Below are 19362 nucleotides of genomic sequence, written 5' to 3'. Positions count from 1 at the left end.
TTTTACTTGAAATTGTCTGAGATAAAGTAAAATTTGGAATTATAAACAAAAAGAACACAGTATAAGAACGCGACAGAGTGGCAGTAGTTGCCATATAGAAAAAAAGTTGAGCTCTAGATATCGATTACACAACATCGATTATCACACGACACAATAAAATCGATTACTTAAAGAAATATCACTGTGTATAAGTTACGAGTTAGGAAAATTGAATTTTTGGTGAATTTGTCATAACAAAAAATCAATATTCTTTAAGATTAATTTCCAAAATAACATTAGTTACCACTGAAACAGAATGACGAAATTGACATGTAGCAGCAGCTTTACATTTTCTTGTCTGTGCTGAACATTTCCATTCCAGTTGCTATTATTGCTATCTGTGACAAAAAGAGAACTGTCAACTTACTGTTTAGTTGATTTTGATTGAGCTGTACTGAAAACAGTATAAATGTTTTGTTTGTTGATATTCTACAGAAAAGCAGTCGTTCATTTTTATATTAACCAGTGATTTGATCTACATTGAAAGGAATATGATTTTAATACGTTAAGCAATGAAGAAAGAGCGTACAGGCGACAATTGTCGCCCATTCAAGCTATAAGTATCTTGCCCGCCTAGTATGTTGTTTAAAATCACTGAATTTGTTAGTTTATTGTATTTTTTTTCCTTTACAGCTCATCAAATTCTGAGCTTGACTGGTATCAGTTTTGAAAGAAGAAGTATTATTGTAAGTCCCAAGAGATTAGTATAGATTAATAACTAGATCTATTTGAGGTTACTTTTAATTTTAATATGTATTATTTCAGGGGTTTGTCGAGCTGACGGTTGTGCCACTAAAAGACAATTTGAGATACATTAGACTCAATGCCAAGCAATGCCGTATATACAGAGTCTGCCTCAATGACCAGTATGAAGCCAATTTTCAATACTGTGACCCATTCTTGGATATCTGCCAGGCTGATCCTAACACGTAAGTTGTAATTACAATGATTATGAATAACTGTATATTTAGTTTATTTTTATTAATTTTTTCTCTTGTGTTGCTTTGTATTTTTAATTTCTTTTTTTTGTATTATGAATTTATAATCGTCAGATATATTAATGCACTTTTGTTTGTTTTTATTAAAACAGCTTTTTTATGTTAGGACAAGTTACCTGCACAAAATTTGATAATGACCCTACTAAAATAAATAAATACATATTTTGTAATGATGCACCTTCAACAGGAGATCTCTGGAGGTATTCTCACAATGCCACCTAGCTGCAGCTCAAAAGATAGATCCTGATCACAATTCCGGGGAGCTTCACATACATGTCCCTGATGATGCAGCTCACTTGGTGGGAGAGGGCCGGGGGCTCCGTATTGGCATTGAGTTTTCACTGGAATCACCACAGGGCGGGATGCATTTTGTGGTGCCAGAAGGAGAGGGTTCTTTAGTTGAGGTAAGAAAAATCTAGGAGACATTTATATAATAAAGAAACTTAAAAATTCAATGTAGTTAAATAGGTATTACCATATGAATTGTACTTGTTATAAACAAGTTACAGATCTTTTGAATAATGTGTTGCCATCGAATTTGTTGGAAATGTTATGCTTTCTCAACTAGCTTACTAAAGTTTACTATAGCTAATTGAGTAGGTAACCGAGATAATACAAACTTTTTCGACAAAATATGATGACAAAACATTGTTCACTAAATCTGTAGATAAAAATAATAGACTAGACACTTTATTTTATAAGTTAGTCACTATGAAAAGTGTAAGTACAATTCAGTGTGGTAAATTAGTTGGTACAGTTAACTACCAAGATATAGATACAGCCAAAATTACAAGTTAATGATGTATAAAAAAACTTTAACTTTAAGTCAATAAAGTTGTATAGTATACAAATTTTTGTAACTTTGATTAAATTAATCTCTTTTTAGTTGACTGTACCCAGCTTCTCCTAGCACGGAGACTTTAGTTATATAACTGAATTCAGTTTAGTCAAACCACACTCTTCCGAGGACAAAGGTGGTCTTTTGTCATTTGTCCATAATACTTTTTATCCTTATTTTATTTAGTAAAGTCTCCTTTTAATCCAAATATTGGCATATGCTGCAAATATTTTAAAAGAGTATGATACATACTATTTTGTTTCTCTGCTTACCTTTAAGTCATACACTAATCAATCACTGAATACAATATTATTTCATTACTGAACATCCCTCTTATCTATCATTGCAGAAATCAGCCCACATGTTCACTTATGGCCACTCAGCCCGTCTCTGGTTCCCATGCGTAGACAGCTTTGCGGAACCTTGCACATGGAAGCTCGAATTCACCGTTGATGAGACTCTGACAGCTGTTTCCTGTGGGGAGTTATTGGATGTTGTTTATACTCCGGATCATCGGAGGAAGACATTCCACTATGTTGTTAATACTCCAGCTTGTGCACCGAATATTGCTCTAGCTATTGGGTAAATAGTGCAGAATATCTAACTAATAGAGAGTTAAGCTCAGCTATACTCAAACTGTGACTCTATGACTGCCCCACCAGGCATATACATTAAAATTATTATGTCTTACATATAAGCTAAATAAATTCATGATTCAGATATAGCTACAACTGATTTGCAGTTCATATAAAAAAAGATCGAGTATGGCAGGATCAGCTGCAAGTAGCATACAGAATAGCTTCTTCTTAGCAGAGCTCTCTGCCCCTCAAAATATTTATTTTTTAAATATGACAACTTATTTTCTAAATTTTCTAATCAGTTTTTAATAAACTTCCTTTTTGATACATACACTTTTTTGCTGGCTGTTCTTTTTGTTTCAAGTCAATGTGACAACTTGAAAGAATTGAAGACGACTAAACTTAGATTCATACAAACTTTACATGTTAAATAAATGCTGGTAAAAGCAGACACATACAAAACTGATATTTTGCCATGTCAATGTTTTTCCCAACAAATCTCAAAGAAATATGTTTATATTTATTTAACTATTATTATAAACTACAACACTACTTAATTGACAATATATTTTCATATTTACAGGCCTTTCGAGACTTTTGTGGATCCTCACATGAATGAAGTCACACACTACTGTCTTCCAAATCTTATGCAAATACTCAAAAATACTGTTCGGTACTTGCATGAAGCATTTGAGTTCTATGAAGAGACTTTAACTACCCGATATCCATATCCTTCTTACAAACAAGTGTTTGTCGATGAGGTAATTTTGTTTCTAAAACATTGTGCATTAAAGGCCGTAAGAAGGGGATTTTCATCACATTGCCAGGAAATAAATGCAAAAAAATAAAATTAAGTATTTTGTGTCTAAAGACTTCACAGCTCGGCAAGAGGAATACGCTAAGAAAACAACTGAATAAAATACTGTCCGTCAATAAAGGTGGGCTAATACGAAATTCGAAAATGGATTTTTGTATCGTACCGTCCCTCTCACCCTCGTATTAAATTATATTAGCGTCAGCGACACGATACGAACTTCGATTTTGCCTAGCCCCAATGATTGTCACTTTTTTCAGCTAAGAACTGTGTTTGGTTTGAATTCGAATGGTCATACAGCCAGATTCTTCCAATATGCAAAAAAATATTTACTCCAATTATTGCAAAACAATTTGATATAAATTTAAAATATAAAAATAACGAAGTTTCATAAAGCTAAATTTAAAAGAAAGGCAAACTTTAAAAATATAAATGAAACATTGGCTGACTTCAAACCTGGGTCGATCAACTTTTTCTTGTTTGTTATGCTGTCCCGTTGTCCAAAAGACAACAGTAATAGAGTTTCTTAAAAAAACTGTTATGATATATGCTACTAAAATGTGCCTAGGCTTGTAACTACGACAAAAATGTACGCTCTACTAATTATAACCACAGAAAACATGGAGAAACTCATGGTTTTAAAGAGTTGTCCAGGAGACGTAACCATGGCAACGCGGTACAGGGAAAAGTTGATCGACCCACCTACTAACTTGTTTGCCAATTTTAAAATGAAAAACTATACGTAATTACGTAAATCCGTTACTCCCACGGGAACAATTTAGGCCATTGTGCTTTAGTATACAGGCATGGAATAACATCCATCATTGACGAGCAAATGTGATGAAAATTATGTTTATTAGTAATCAATTTACATTATGATTATGACTCGAAAAAAAAACTATGTCAATGTCATGGAAGTTATATCAAAAACTTTGTAAAACGTATATTTTACAGACAGAAGACGACGCCACAGCTTACACAACAATGTCAATACTGAGCACGCACTTGCTCCACTCAATAGCCATCATAGACCAGACGTACATCAGCCGCAAAGCCATGGCCCAAGCGGTAGCAGAACAGTTCTTTGGCTGCTTCATAACTATGCAGAACTGGTCTGATCTGTGGTTGGCTAAAGGCATACCTGATTATTTGTGTGGCTTGTACTCTAAGAAGTGCTTTGGCAACAACGAGTACAGATACTGGATACACCAAGAGTTGCAAGAGGTAAGTTAAAAGTTGATTAAAATAAGCACAGAGGCCTTGTTGTCTTCTAACACACCTGAGGCCGTATTGTATAACGCGCGGACGCTTGCTATCGCTTTCATTATATCTTTCTGTCTAACGGTGTAAGATGGTGACAGAAATTTAACAATAATAATAATAAAAGATATATATTCAATAGTTTGTTTACAAGTTATAAGTACATCACATAACAAATAATACAATCAAACTATTAAAAAGGAAAGCGTCTCAGCTTATGCCTGCGCCTTGCAGAACAAAGTCCCTTGGGTAACAGACGCTGTTTTTCAGTCGCCCCCTTAAACCATAACCATATAAATAACCCATTACCATCAATTCATATGCTCATTCATATTCTCGCTCGCATCTTTATTGTTTTTTTAACAAACATTGGTGACTTTTTACATCCATTTCTAGTTATACATATCATAATAAATAACTCAAATCAAAAGAAAAGCTCGCGTCTTAGACAATAAGGTCTCTGGAATCTCAATAGTTTTGTCACACGTTATAAGAAAGAGATGGCAAATGCGAACGCGAACGTTAGCGTTACTTATTAGTACGTAACGCGACACGCACTTGTTTTAAAAAGGGCCCCGCTGTTTGATCATGATCATGAAACTGTTGTTTGATGTCCACTCAAGTTAGCGTTCATTACAATTAAAAATGTGGTGCTGTCTCTTTCCAACGTTGGAAATTTGTACGGAACTCTTGGTGCGCGAGTTAGACTAAACTTGGCTGGTTTTTCGCAGGTGGTAACTTACGAAGAACAATATGGTGGCATAGTACTGGATCCGTGGCAGCCGCCCGCGAGCGGCGCCCGCGTCGATCCCAAGGATTTCTATTTCCCTGTGCGAAACGTTCATACAATGTCACCGAGGTATATCGAGGTAGGTTTTATGCCAAGCTTAAAGCACCGTTTTCAGGGTTCCGGAGTCAAAATGCCAAAAACGGAACCCTTATAGTTTCGCCATGTCTGTCTGTCTGTCCGTCCGCGGCTTTGCTCAGGGACTATCAATGCTAGAAAGCTGTAATTTTGCACGGATATGTATGTAAGCTATGCCGACAAAATAGTACATTACTAAAAAAATAAAAAAAAAATTGTTTTAGGGTACCTCCCATAGACGTAAAGGGGGGGGGGTGATTTTTTTTCCTCGTCCAACCCTATAGTGTGGGGTATCTTTTAAAACCATTAGCGGTTTGCTAAGATGATTTTTCGATTCAGTGATATGTTTGCGAAATATTCAACTTTAAGTAAATTTTCATTAAAATCGAGCGTCCCCGCCCCTCTAAAATCTAAACCGGTGGGTGGAAAAATTTGAAAAAAATCAGGATGGTAGTAAGTATATCAAACTTTCAAGGAAAACTATAACGGCTAAGTTTGCTTGAGAATTATTAGTAGTTCATGAGTAAATAGCAGCCTAAGTATAAAATATACCTGAACTTGGAAGATTCCATTTAAAATACGAAATCCTTAGAAAAATATTACTTTTTTTTCGTAATGGCTACGGAACCCTATTTTGGGCGTGTCCGACACGCTCTTGGCCGGTTTTTTTTCATACAGAAATAGGCATGCTTTTACAACAATCACACCTGGTGGTAAGATCTGGACTATGATGGAGCACGCTTGCCCAATAAATGTCCATTCACCCTAGATTTGAATACGGCCAGATTGTAGCGATCAGGGAACACAGAAACTGGCAGAGCATTCTACTCCCTAGCTGTCAGGATATAAAGCGACAATTACACTGTGTTACACTGCGTTACACTGCGGGATGGAAACGATAAGTGATCTCACTCGATTATTTCTAAACTATAAAAGATATCATAAAACTGTTTACTGATCCTGAAAGTGCTTCACGGGCTCTATCAAACAGTATCAATAATAGATTACAGAAGAAACAGGATAGATCTAGTTTATGTTACCTGTCTGTAACCTATACTCAGCGGCACAAAATTTGGCCCACTCTACATACAAAATTACCTGTAACAGGGCCAATTTTTTGCCGCTCAGTATATTATTGATACGGTTTGATAGAGATCGTGAAGCACTTTCAGGGTCAGTTTCCATCCTGTATAATAGCTTATTCGATATTTGTATTATATCGTAAGTAAAAAAGATATTCTGTCTGAAAAGGAAGAAAGTACGAATCGCTAAAGAAATTTTTAGACGTGCCATGAAAAAGGTTAAAAAACACTAATGTTAAATTTTCAGTATTATCATTATTTTTACCCTACTGCCCGAAGAAGGGTTATGTTTAAAAAGTGTTTTAATCGACTGGTGGCGTCAACTACCCTACTGTGTTAAGTGAACTATCTTCAACTTTTTCAGGTGATGCGCAAAAAATCTCATCTAGTTCTCCGGATGTTAGAGCAGCGTATCGGCCAAGAGTTGCTGTTGCAAGTGTTCAACAAGCAACTGTCGCTCGCTACGAACGCGGCCAACACTAAGATAGGCAGTGGCATGTGGGGCCACCTTCTGTTGTCCACTAACTTGTTCGTGCGCGCCATATTCACGGTCACCGGCAAGGACATGGCGGTGTTTGTGGACCAGTGGGTCCGTACGGGAGGCCACGCTAAGTTTCAATTGACCTCAGTTTTTAACAGGAAGAGGTAAGTTAAAATGGTGTTTACTTTTTAGTTTCACAAATTAAAGTAGCTTGTTGAAGTAACAACGGGCAGGTTGGGGTCGAAAAGTTCTCGAATGGAGCTGGCGGATCGGCAAGCGCAGCGTAGGATGTCCACCAACGAGATGGACTAATGACCTGGTAAAAGCCGCAGCACACTAGTTCAAGGTGGATGCAGGCCGTTTTCAAACAAAGCAACTGGAGGTCTATGGGGGAGATCTATGTCCAACAGTGGATGTCCTGCCTCAAATAGTGGCGGACTCTCACCGCCTAAAAAATCCCGGCTGCACATCCGTAATTCCCAGGGGTGAAGCGGGTTGGAGGGTTTCTTATCTACCCTAAGAGTCTTGCTTCAGCCACTTACTGGAAAGCCAGGAGAGGTGCATGCATTCTCCCGTTAGGCTCTGGGGTGCTTGGATCAATCTTTTTTTGTTCATCCCCATGGAAATCTAGCCTTAGGCGTACTAATATTTATCTTATCACATAGATTCTAGGCTATCAATTTTCACCACAGCTACCTGATCTATATAGCATAACCACGTTTTATCCAGAAACACAGTGGAACTAGAAATTCGCCAGGACTGCGTGCACGAGCGAGGCATACGGAAATACGTGGGCCCATTGCTGGTACAACTGCAAGAGTTGGATGGGACATTCAAGCACACTCTGCAAATAGAGAATACTGTCGTCAAGGCCGACATCACTTGCCACAGTAAGAGCAGAAGGAACAAGAAGAAGAAGATCCCGCTGTGTACCGGAGAAGAGGTCGATATGGATCTATCTGCTATGGAGTAAGTCTAAATAGTTTTAAAAGCCATCTCTAACCAGGTATATATTAGGTTTAACACGGCTGTGTTGCTCTGATGATGAACTTTGGCTGAGTTCGAAACGGGTCACGTATCGTGGTGGTGGTGATGGATGAGTTTGTGTGTTGTGAGTGTGTTCTAACAGTGTGGAGGCGGAGTAGTTGCATGAACACACTCTTGTTGCATAGACGTAGCTATCGTGGGCAAAGTAGTTGTTTATACATAGTTCTGTTTTAAAAGCGTTTCTGGCGTTCTGTACTGTGGACTCTATTACTAAGACTGCTGTCCGTCCTTCTGTCCGTCTGTTAAAGGGCTGTCTATTGAACCGTAGCTTCCGCGGATGTTTAAAAATCGGCAAACGCAGCAATCTGGTCAAAAGGCGTGCTGTGCGCGAGTCCACTCGCGCGCTTCATGAGGGCTACTGCGAATGAATTCGCCACTAGAGGCGCTAGTGTAGCGTGAGGTCTCCGAAATGTCAAATGTCATAGTTTTTGAGTGAGCTACGCGGGTTTATTTTTAATTAGAATTTTTTTGTGAATATTTTGTAATATCTGAAATTAATTATGGCAAATATGCGTTCCGGGGCAATGAATGTCTGTGTTTTGAGACAGTTTTGTCTTTCGGAAACCTTTGTCGTCCCTTTTTTCCGAACAAAACGGGGACTATGCAACACTGTGGCATGCTCGATATTTTTATGGTACGGTTTTAAGGTGTATTAAATATGATTTTAATCTAAACTTTGTTTTCACGCCCGTATTAACAGACTTTGAAAGCCATACTTAAAAATCTCACGCAACAGTGCGCCATCTAGTGAGACAAAAAACGATAGCCCTCATTTATATTGTGTCCAGATGCCGCGTGTTATGCGCGTTTCTATGCTACTTATCACGCTCCATTTCGAACCAACAACACGTCCACTCGCCACGGACTCGCCACGGACCCATAGTATCTCAACTCGCTCATTACACGGGTTAAACGCGCGAGTGAGGAAACGCGCGGCGCTGCAGCATCTGGACGTGACACACAGGGTGGCTCATTTAGATCGGTCAGTATGGGAAAGTGAAACTATAAGACGTACGAAGATCTGTTCTTAGGAACCATGTCATCGATTTTAATAACAAGAAAAACTGCATTCATACATAAAAAAACTACTCAGCTCGGGAATCGAACCCGGACGTTTTGAAAAATAAAACTTACATAATTAAAGAATAGCATTTTATTCATTCTATGTAGATACCGTGTTTCATAGTAACATTTATTGCTTATGACCTACACTACCAATATCCAAATAGAAATAATGTACGTTTTATTTTTCAAAAATCCGGGTTCGATTCCCGAACTGAGTAAAACTGTTTTTTTTAAATGTATGAATGCAGTTTTTCTTGTTACTAAAATCGATGACATGGTTCCTAAGAACAGATCTTCTTATGTCTTATAGTTTCACACTTTCCCATACTGACCGGTCTAAATGAGCCACCCTGTATGTAGCTCCAGTGTCTCGGGAACGCGCGGGAGTCTACGCGACAGACAGACAGACTCTAACCCCGTCAATTCCTTCCAGCGACTCTCCAGTCCTCTGGATCCGTCTGGACCCTGAGATGTCACTCTTGCGGAGCACAGTGATATCCCAGCCGGACTACCAGTGGCAGTACCAACTGCGCCACGAGCGTGACGTCACAGCCCAGAGCGAGGCCATCGATGCGCTACATAACTACCCGGAACCTGCCACTAGGAAGGCCCTGACTGATACCATAGAGAATGAGCAGATCTATTACAAGATTAGGTGTAGGTCTGCCCATTGCTTGACCAAGGTTGGTATTGTTCTTATACAAGTGCAAATGTAGTGAATACGAGTAGTCCGTCCGTCGTGAAAATTCTGAACACGATTACTTCCGAATGCTGCCGTCTTGTCTATGAATTATTGTGTTAATGAGTAACGTCATATTTATTATGAACTAGCTTATGCCCGCGACTTCGTCTGCGCGGACCTAGGTTATCGCGCAGTGGCGCCCTCGACCGGAATAAAAAGTATCCTATGTTGATCCTTGGGGCTTAAACTATCTCGATACAAAATTTCATCAAAATCCGTTCAGCGGTTTCGACGTGAAAGCGTAACAGACAGACAGACAGAGTTACTTTCGCATTTATAATATTATTGTAGGGATTATCCATACTAATATTATAAATGCAAAAGTGTGTGTGTTTGTATGTTTGTCCGACTTTTATGTCTAAACGGAGCGACGGATCGACGTGATTTTTGGCATAGATATAGTTTATGGGCCAGAGAGTGACATAAGCTACTTTTATCCCGGAAAAATGTACAGTTCAAGGGAACAGCGCGCGATAACCGAATTCCACGCGGCGAAGCCGCGGGCATAAGCAAGTTGTATTAATAAGTGGCAACCCTTGGTCGATTTCACCTAGATACTTCTGCGGCTTTTAAAAGAAAGAAGCTCGGTGTAATATGGTTGTGACGTTCCGTCACTAATAAGTGTAATAATCTTGCTCTTAGGTTCTCTGTCGTTTGCCCGAATTTAATTTATTTCCATATGTATAGTAATTCCTGAAGTAATTTATTTCTGAGACAGTATTTTCTTCAGGATTGATATAACCTAACCTAACCTCACCTACCTATTCCATTCTGTAAGATGACATTTAAAAAAGTCCTGAAAACAGCATGGTTCTATATATTTTATGGCAAACGTTGGTATGGCAAGGGCAATACGGTATTTGACAACTCCTGATTTTGCCATATCTTAATATTATTATAAAAATATAGATATACAGATAGTGTTTAGCGAAGAGTAAATTTAAATCGGTTGAAAATTGGATTTATAGTGATTTTTTGAAAAATCTATATACCTGTCTCTTTCTCTAACGCTTTTCTCTTTGCAGCAAGTATGGCGGTACTGGCGTGTGACGTCACATGCCAGTATGTCTTACTCTGTCTAATCTTGAATTTCAAACCTTTATTACTTTGTTATTTGTAAAGGTAGCTTTAAAATTGTTTTTCTATTCGATAACAGGCATTGTGAAGTTTTAATTTATAAAACATATTCAAAATAGTCAAATACCGTATTATGGTGAAGTGATTCGTTGCTATTTATTTCTAGGTAGCGAACGCTATGATCAGCTCCTGGCAGGGCCCGCCGGCGATGCTGACGATATTCCGAAAGATGTTTGGATCGTTCTCTGCCCCGCACATAATAAAGCAGAATAACTTTGACAATCTGCAGCATTACTTCTTGCAAAAGACTATACCGGTGGCCATGGCAGGTAAGTTTGAGTAACACGATACTTTTTTTTTTTCATATATCTGCCCCGTGGTTGACTCCTGTGTCACCTGATGTAAAGTGCAGATGAAGCCAATGGTGAATCGCGCTGGTTCAGTACTCGAAACAGCCTATTCACCCTAGCTTTGAAGAGCTTCAGGTTGTATTATATGGAAATATAGATGATGGGAGCGAATTCCGTTTCTTAGCAGGTGGCATACTTTGACATATTTTGGTTTATGTTTTATTTTTAAAAAAATACTGGCACTTGAGGTATCCCATCTTAGGCCTCTAGGTTGGCAACGCATCTGCAATACCCCTGGTGTTTCTCGTAGCGCATTTTTCTTGGCAATGAAGGTCTTTCCGAAAGCGCTGGTAGTTTAAAAAAAAATACACGTAAGTGTCCATTGCGGCCTATTTACTGAATAAATGATTTGAATTTGAATTTTGACTTGTGATGGCAGTGCTTTTTTACACTTTTTTACCCCCATAGCTAAAAGAGGCTAGTTCTAAGTTTAATGAGTGCATGTATGAAAAAGAATAACCCTTCTCGGGCATCTTATTTCTCAAACATCCGATCTATAAGTAACTAAAGGCAACAAAAATAATATACATATAGGCCGATAGGACTACGTTATTTTGAGGTATTAAGTTTCAAGAATTCTAAAGTTTCTTATTTTTTGCCTGTGGGTACAGTCGTACCTATGAAGCTTATTGTAGCGTTTTGTGTCATTTTTGTTGCCTGCATTTTCAGCAATTTGAAGATTTTGTGGTTGTTTTTTTTTATTTGAATAAATCTCGCAAAATAAATTTAAAGTTAAAAATAATTATGGCATCATATCTAGGATAGCCTGTGGAGTATGTAAACCAAATTTGTGTCATTTTAGTCCAGTGCAAACTGTTATATGGACAGTATGTAAAAATGGTGTGAAAAAAAAAATTACAGTTTATGAAATATTTATTTCCTATTTCAGATTACTTACATACGCCTATAAAAAAAAGTTGTGCCAAATTAGACCACGCAATTTTAAGATTTTAAATTATTTTGTTTTCTTAACCTACAAACGCTTCAAAAAAATATTATAGTCATTAGAGTTCACATATTTTATATCATAAATGCATGATAAATCGACATTGTAAATTTGTGTCATTTTCGCCCACGATATTTAAATGAATAAAACATAAAAACAAATGGTTGCGGTCGAAACGGGTCGCGCGGTCAAGCGGCGGGGCGACGGGAGGCATAAGCACGCAAACACGTTCGTTCGGTACGATTTCATCTATGGGAAGCATTCATATTAGATAATACAAGTACTGTCGTCGCATGTAAGTAGGCAATTGCTGGCTGATTATGAGTATTAAACGCGAGTATGAGTATTCCAGCCGAGACTAATATAAACATTTTCTCAAAATGTATTACGATATTTAATTTTATATCAAAATTGCAGGTGTATTTTTCCTCTGAAAACACCACGAGCTGTTTCACACACATTAAAAAAAGTCCGAGGTTCTAACAAAATAACTGATACCTAATGGGTAGGTATCAGTTGTTTTGTTTTGTTTTGTTATTTTGATTTGCTAGATGTTTTTTTTTCTGGAACCAGATTGAATTGGCTGTAGGTACAGCAGGGCTACTGCGAAACTCAAAACTCGAAGTTCGTATCGTACTGTCCCTCTCGCTCTCGTATTAAATACTGTAAGTGTCAGAGGGACCGCACGACACGAACTTCAAGTTTCGAGTTTTGTAATAGCCCTGACTCGTGCCAACTTAGATATTACCGTGACCAAGTTTGAGACTTGATAATAATAAAATTTAAATGCGACATTGTTGTCGAGTATAGCGATCCTGCAATGTTTTTAACTCTTTCATTTTTTTTCGCTGGCCTTAAACTATGTACTTCGCCTATTATATAACTTAATGAGTATTGAATTGACTGACTTTTATCTCCGCTACGTAATAAACAAATTGCATAACTTTATTTTTTTGCATACTCTGAATGTAGTACCTATTCAAATAATTAAGTATGTAAATAATAGGTACATTAATTTAAGAATCAAAAAGGCTGATAGTTATATATAAAAAAGGTTGCCTGGAAGCTTAGAGCAACCCGGGCGGAAGGGAGTAGCCATTCGACGCGTTCCTCTCTGTCAAAGTACAAGCCCAATTGGGCATACGAATTTTATAAAACAAGGCGCGCTCGGATTTCAAACTATTAGACCGAATCGAGAAGCGCGAGTGAACGCGGCGGTGCTAAAAATATCGAATTGTTCAGTTTCCTGCTGTAAAAGAGATCTGGGACATCAAGCTTGCAAAATTATAGTGTTACATTTCACATGGAAGTAAATTGTTATCGTATTATTGCTATTTAATTACATTTAAACAACAAAGACGTACATTATTGTCGGATTCGTTTACCAACATCGAGTCCTAGCGGTACAAATTTCGGATCGGTCAAGCGATAAATCGCATAAGCGATAAAGCGATGACTTAATCATGTTACTGTCAATGTGTTAGTTTGGAGTCATCTGTAAACGAATTATTAGTGTATTGTTGGGTTATTTATGTGTTAACGTCGTCATTACAGTCAGTTGGCAGTTTTGTTTTTGCATCTAAATAAGCCGAACTGCACTTTTATGCACATTTCCCCCCGCAACAAACGCCAGAACTATTTTAAAGGTAATCTACCGCTAAGGTTGCTCCCTTCCGGTAGGAAGCCCGCGTTGCTCTAAGCCTGGAAGAGATCGTTCTTAAGCGATAAGGCCGCCTGTTGTTTACCCTTGTCATTTTCATTCTGTGTACCTGTTCTGTATCGCTTACTATTTTTGGTGTACAATAAAGAGTCATTGTATTGTATTGTATTTTATATAAAAATTTAGAAATGGTATGTTAGTCGACAAAACTAATGTTAACTTTAACTGATTGGCATTAAGTTCGAAAATTCTAATGATCGAAATTTGACGTGGATCCTGCTTATGACGCTAAAGTCGGATTTGTATTTATTTATCTGTCGTGTCGTGTCGTGTCGTCACGCATATATATAGTTAATTTAAATCGATATCTATATCTATAAGTATCCCAAATTTCAGCTAATGCTACCCAGCCGTTAAAGCATGATTGAGTAACAAACATCAAGATATATAAACTTTCGCATATATAATATTAGTAGGATGTGATCTAGCCCCTAAGCCCCTTCTCTCTCACTCGAACTTAAAGGAAGATGGATATCTTGTATCTTGGGTGTCTTGTATGGTCTTGTATGCCCAGCTCTAAAACCTGGCTATCGCGTCACTGCATATCTAAAATAGCAGCGCTTAGCGTCAACAATCCTACCGGTGTGAAGTTAGCGGCCGATTATAACCCAACCAAATTAAGAAGTTTAAGTTATTATTTGCATTTGTGTGTTCATAAGAGTGACAAAAACACAATAACTAGCTTATATTCAGGGAGAAGTATTCAACCTGAACGTCTGGTGAAGCAAGAAAATTATTGCCAGCTACACCATATGAAAAAAAAACACCAACATGGAAATGAGAACCTCTTCAAATCTTTCCATAAAATAACACTGGACACTAAAAGCTTTCTATAAAAGCTGCAACTGTTAACTAACCTCATCTAGTCTAGGAGCCACATCCAATTTGGAAACGGGAACTCTCCGGTTTTTTGTGGCATGTTATTACGCACGCTGAGAGCTTTCGATCAACGCTTCAAATGTCCAGTAACCTCGTTTCGTTTTGATGAAAAGGTAGAATTAAAGCTAGCGGCCGATAAAAAAACAACTAAAATAAAAATAAACATTGATTGGAAAACGCCTTCCTCCTAGATATTATATTAATATCTAGAAAGATATTATATATTAATATGATTATGCATTTCAAAAGCTTCGATCAAATGCGAAACTACCCATAACCAACATCTAGTACGGGAGCTACGCCCAAATAAAAGTAGGGAGCCGAAAATGTATGCAGTAATATAAAAAACGACCAACTTGGAAATGCGAACTTCTTTAAATCTTTCCATATTATAATACTGAATACTAAAAGCTTTCGATACAAGCTGCAAGAGTTTAGTAACCTTATCTAGTTTAGGAGCCACACACGATTTAAAAAAAGCGGCGTATTTCTTTTTGTAATAAAATGTGAATAACAATATGTTGGAAATGCGAACCTCTCCAGTTTTTTCTGGCATATTATTACGAATGCTGAGAGCTTTCGATGAACGCTTCAAATGTCCACTAATCTCCTTTCGTTTTGAAGAAAAGGTAGAGTTAAAGTTAGCGACCGAAAAAAAAACTAAAATAAAAATAAAAAAAATTTGAAAATGCATTTCATCCAGAAATTTAATAAGATGATTATGCATTTAAAAAGCTTTCAATCAAATCCGAAACTGCCCATAACCAACGTCTAGTACGGGAGCTACGCCCGAATAAAAGTAGGCGTAGTGCGTAATAATATGCCAGAAAAAACTGGAGAGGTTCGCATTTCTAACAAGTTGTTATTCTCATTTTATTACAAAAAAATACGCCAGTTTCTTTAAATCGGGTGTGGCTCCTAAACTAGATGAGGTTAGTAAATTCTTGCAGCTTTGTATCCCGTATTGGAAAGACTTAAAGACTTAAAGAGGTTCGCATTTCAAGTTGGTCGTTTTGTCATATTACTGCAAAATTTTTCGGCGCCTACTTTTATTCGGGCGTAACTCCCGTACTAGGCTTTGGTTATGGGCAGTTTCAGATTTGATGGAAATCTTTTCAAATGCATAATCGTATTAATAAAATATCTGGAAGGAACACGTTTTCTAATCAATGTTTTTTTTATTTTTGTTGTGATTATTTTCGGCCGCTAACTTTAAATCTACCTTTTCTTCAAACTAAAATGAGGTTACTGGACACTTGAAGCGTTGATCGAAAGCTCTCAACGTGCGTAATAACATGCCACAAAATACTGGAGAGGTTCGTATTTGCTATTTGCAACATGTCGTTTTTCTCATTTTATTACAAAAAAAAAATACACCGCTTTCATTAAATCGGGCGTGGCTCCTAGACTAGTTGAGGTTAGTTAGCAGTTGCAGCTTTAGTAGAAAGCATTTAGTATCCAGTGTTATTTTATGGAAAGACCTGAAGAGGTTCGCATTTCCATGTTGGTGTTTTTTTTTTTCATTTTAGTTTCGAAGTTTTATATGCTGCTTGTTTTAATCTGGTGTAGCTGGCAATAATTCTCTTGCTTCACCAGACGTTCAGGTTGAATACTTGTCCATATAAACTTGTTTGTGTCATACTAACTACTAAATATAAACTAGTTTGTATCATATATCAACTAGTGTGTGTGTGTTTTTTGTCAGACCTCAACATGCAAATAAAACCTCAAACTTCTTAATTGGGTTGGGTTATAATCGGCTGCTAACTTTTGGCCGCTTACTTCACACCGGTATCTGGTAGTAACATCTTGGTAAAGCAGCCAGGAGCGTCTCCTCAGAAGGGAACGCCTCAGTGATTAATGACATCGATTTGAAATTTGGTACGGAAGTGTTGTTTAGATACAATGAAATTACAGTCAACCAAAAGTAATCAGCAAAAAAAAAACTAAAACTTATTAGGTAGGTATCTCGTAAAAAATTGCCATGGGATAGGCATAAAATCTCGAAATGACAAGCGCTAGACTTAAATTCATAAAATTTTGCACAGCTGTTTTTAATACAAAGTCAATGATAACTATGATGTAATTTTTGGGATTACCCATGAGAATTCAGTAAAATCTCGAAATCAATTAAACTGTCAGATTACGCGTGCGAAGCCGCGGGTATTATAAACAAACGAACGCTGCCAGCCGGCGCCCAAGCACCCGATGTACTCTTCCCGCGCTCGCCATTCGCGCGAAGTACGTTTCGTGGTAGTTTTTTTTTCAAATAATGAGAATCCGTGGATGAAAATGACACAATTATGAATAGTGTTTTTTTACACCGTTAATAATCAAAACACATAAACTCTAACAACTTGAATTTTCTTTTGTGGGTTTTACAGGGTATTGTATTAAAAAAAAATAATATCTATAATATCGTGGATGAATTTGACACAAAATATTTTGGATAACAGATATCAGTATTTAAAACGTCTGACATCTTTTTAACAAACTGTAATATTCTTTTAGAGTTAGTTGGGCGAAATGTTAGGTACTGGTTAAAAATCAGGATTCCCGTGGATGGATATGACACAAAATGCCTATGTACATCAGTTACTGCTCAGATATTAATAAGAAAGTAAAATTTTCGTCTTTAATTTTTTTTCGTCCAATACTAATGGAAAACACTAATACCTAAATTTCTACTTATGCAGGCACCAAAATGACACAATTTTTGTATTAGGTTGGGCAAATGCTCCGGAAGCTATATGCGAAAAATAAACAACTTTAATATTTTTGAAGCCTCAAAACGTAGTCCTACGGGTCTATAGGTCAACAAATGTTTGAAGTATTTTCAACCACTTACCTATATATATCAACTTTCTTTGCAGGCCTTCGCAATATCCACGGCATTTGTCCACCAGAAGTCGTCAGGTTCCTCCTGGACCTGTTCAAATATAACGACAACTCAAAGAACCATTTTTCGGATAAACTACTACAAGGCAGCGTTGGTGGATGCTCTGGCGGCGACCATCACGCCTGTTATATCCGTGTTGCAACCCGTAAGTTGGTCTTTTAACCGTGTTTTAACCAGTTTATCTTACTGAGACGCACCATTAAAAGGTAGAGTGAGTCGAATGGCCGAAATTCGAAAATCGAAGTTCTTATCGCTCCGTCCCGTTGGCGCTAATATTATTTCATACGAGAGCGAGAGAGACGGTACGATACAAACTTCGATTTTCGTATTTCGTAGTAGCCCTGCTGGCGTAGACGCAATAAAAAAAATCACCCCACTTTACATCTATGGGAGGTACCTTCAGCCAATAAGTGGTCTATCAATTTTTAAACAAGTTCCTATCAAATGAATATGTCGCTAAAGTAGAACTTTCAAGTTGACAGACACGTCTATTGGCATTATTGTTTTATGACATGCAAACGATTATCAACTTTAGGGTGGTAGACCACATATTTGGCTGATGGTACCCTAAAAAAATTATTTTTATATTTTATTTTACCACTTTGTCGGCGTGACTGATATGTATGTATATTCATGCCAAATTAAAGCTTTCTAGTACTAACAGTCTCTGAGCTTAGCCGCGGACGGACAGACAGACTTACAGACATGGCAAAACTATAAGGGTTCCTAGTTGACTACGGAACCCTATAAAATCAAAAACCCAACTGCTTAAAAAAAAACTAACTTAAAGCTCAACAATTCCCAGTAATGAATCCTGACCGTTGAACTTTTAAGTTACTTAACAGAATTCTAGACTACTAGACTGGTTTTTCCTTTTTAGTTTTTATTGAAAGTTTTTAGACACTTTAAACGCTTATCCATTTACAGGGTGCCCCAATAACAGCGGACTCTCTCTCAGCGGATACGAAGCTGGTCTTAGAAGAGATCACCCGCGTGCTAAACTTGGAGAAAGTGTTGCCATGCTACAAAAACACGGTGACTGTCAGCTGTTTGCGTGCGATACGCCGATTGCAGCAGTGCGGGCATCTGCCGAGCATACCTATGGTTTTTAGAGCGTACGCGCAATACGGACAGTATGTTGGTAAGTGCATGACGGAAATCCGGTTGAGTGCGTGTCCAACTCACACTCCCTAGGGGTCATTATTTTTTATTCATCATTTCATTCAAGTATTACCTAAGCAACGAAAGGAACTTGAAATTTAGTAAGAAGATTGCCAAGCTCTCTCCCTCTCCCTCTCCCTCCCTCTTCCTCTCCCTCTCCCTCTCCCTCTCCCTCTCCCTCTCCCTCTCCCTTCTCCCTCTCCCTCTCCCCTCTCCCTCTCCCTCTCCTCTCCCTCTCCCTCTCCCTCTCCCTCTCCCTCCTCCCTCCCCTCTCCTCTCTCTCCCTCTCCTCTCCCTCTCCCTCTCCTCTCCCTCATCCCTCTCCTCTCCCTCTCCCTCTCCCTCTCCTTCTCTCTCCTCTCCTCTCCCTCTCCCTCTCCCTCTCCCTCTCCCTCTCCCTCTCCCTCTCCCTCTCTCCCGGCCCGTCCTCTCCCTCTCCCTCTCTCTCTCTCCTCTCCCTT

At 38.1% G+C, this 19362-nt stretch overlaps 1 protein-coding gene across 1 annotated transcript; it reads left to right on the top strand.

Moving 5' to 3' along the window:
* Positions 1-383: 383 nt before the first annotated feature.
* On the top strand, positions 384-18881 carry LOC141427826 (transcription initiation factor TFIID subunit 2-like; the record flags this gene model as incomplete). The annotated part of the gene is given in 15 exon segments (XM_074087415.1): positions 384-596; positions 672-725; positions 805-968; positions 1225-1441; positions 2225-2457; positions 3037-3214; positions 4222-4491; positions 5259-5396; positions 6839-7119; positions 7685-7924; positions 9501-9750; positions 11053-11215; positions 17715-17815; positions 17817-17885; positions 18668-18881. Coding segments are annotated over 15 exon segments (2617 nt in total), but the record flags the coding sequence as incomplete, so codon positions are not given.
* Positions 18882-19362: the final 481 nt, after the last annotated feature.

The sequence above is a fragment of the Choristoneura fumiferana genome, chromosome 5 (assembly GCF_025370935.1).
Source record: "Choristoneura fumiferana chromosome 5, NRCan_CFum_1, whole genome shotgun sequence".
Taxonomy (NCBI): Eukaryota; Metazoa; Arthropoda; class Insecta; order Lepidoptera; family Tortricidae; genus Choristoneura; species Choristoneura fumiferana.
This window is presented reverse-complemented; position numbering and strand designations above follow the sequence as displayed.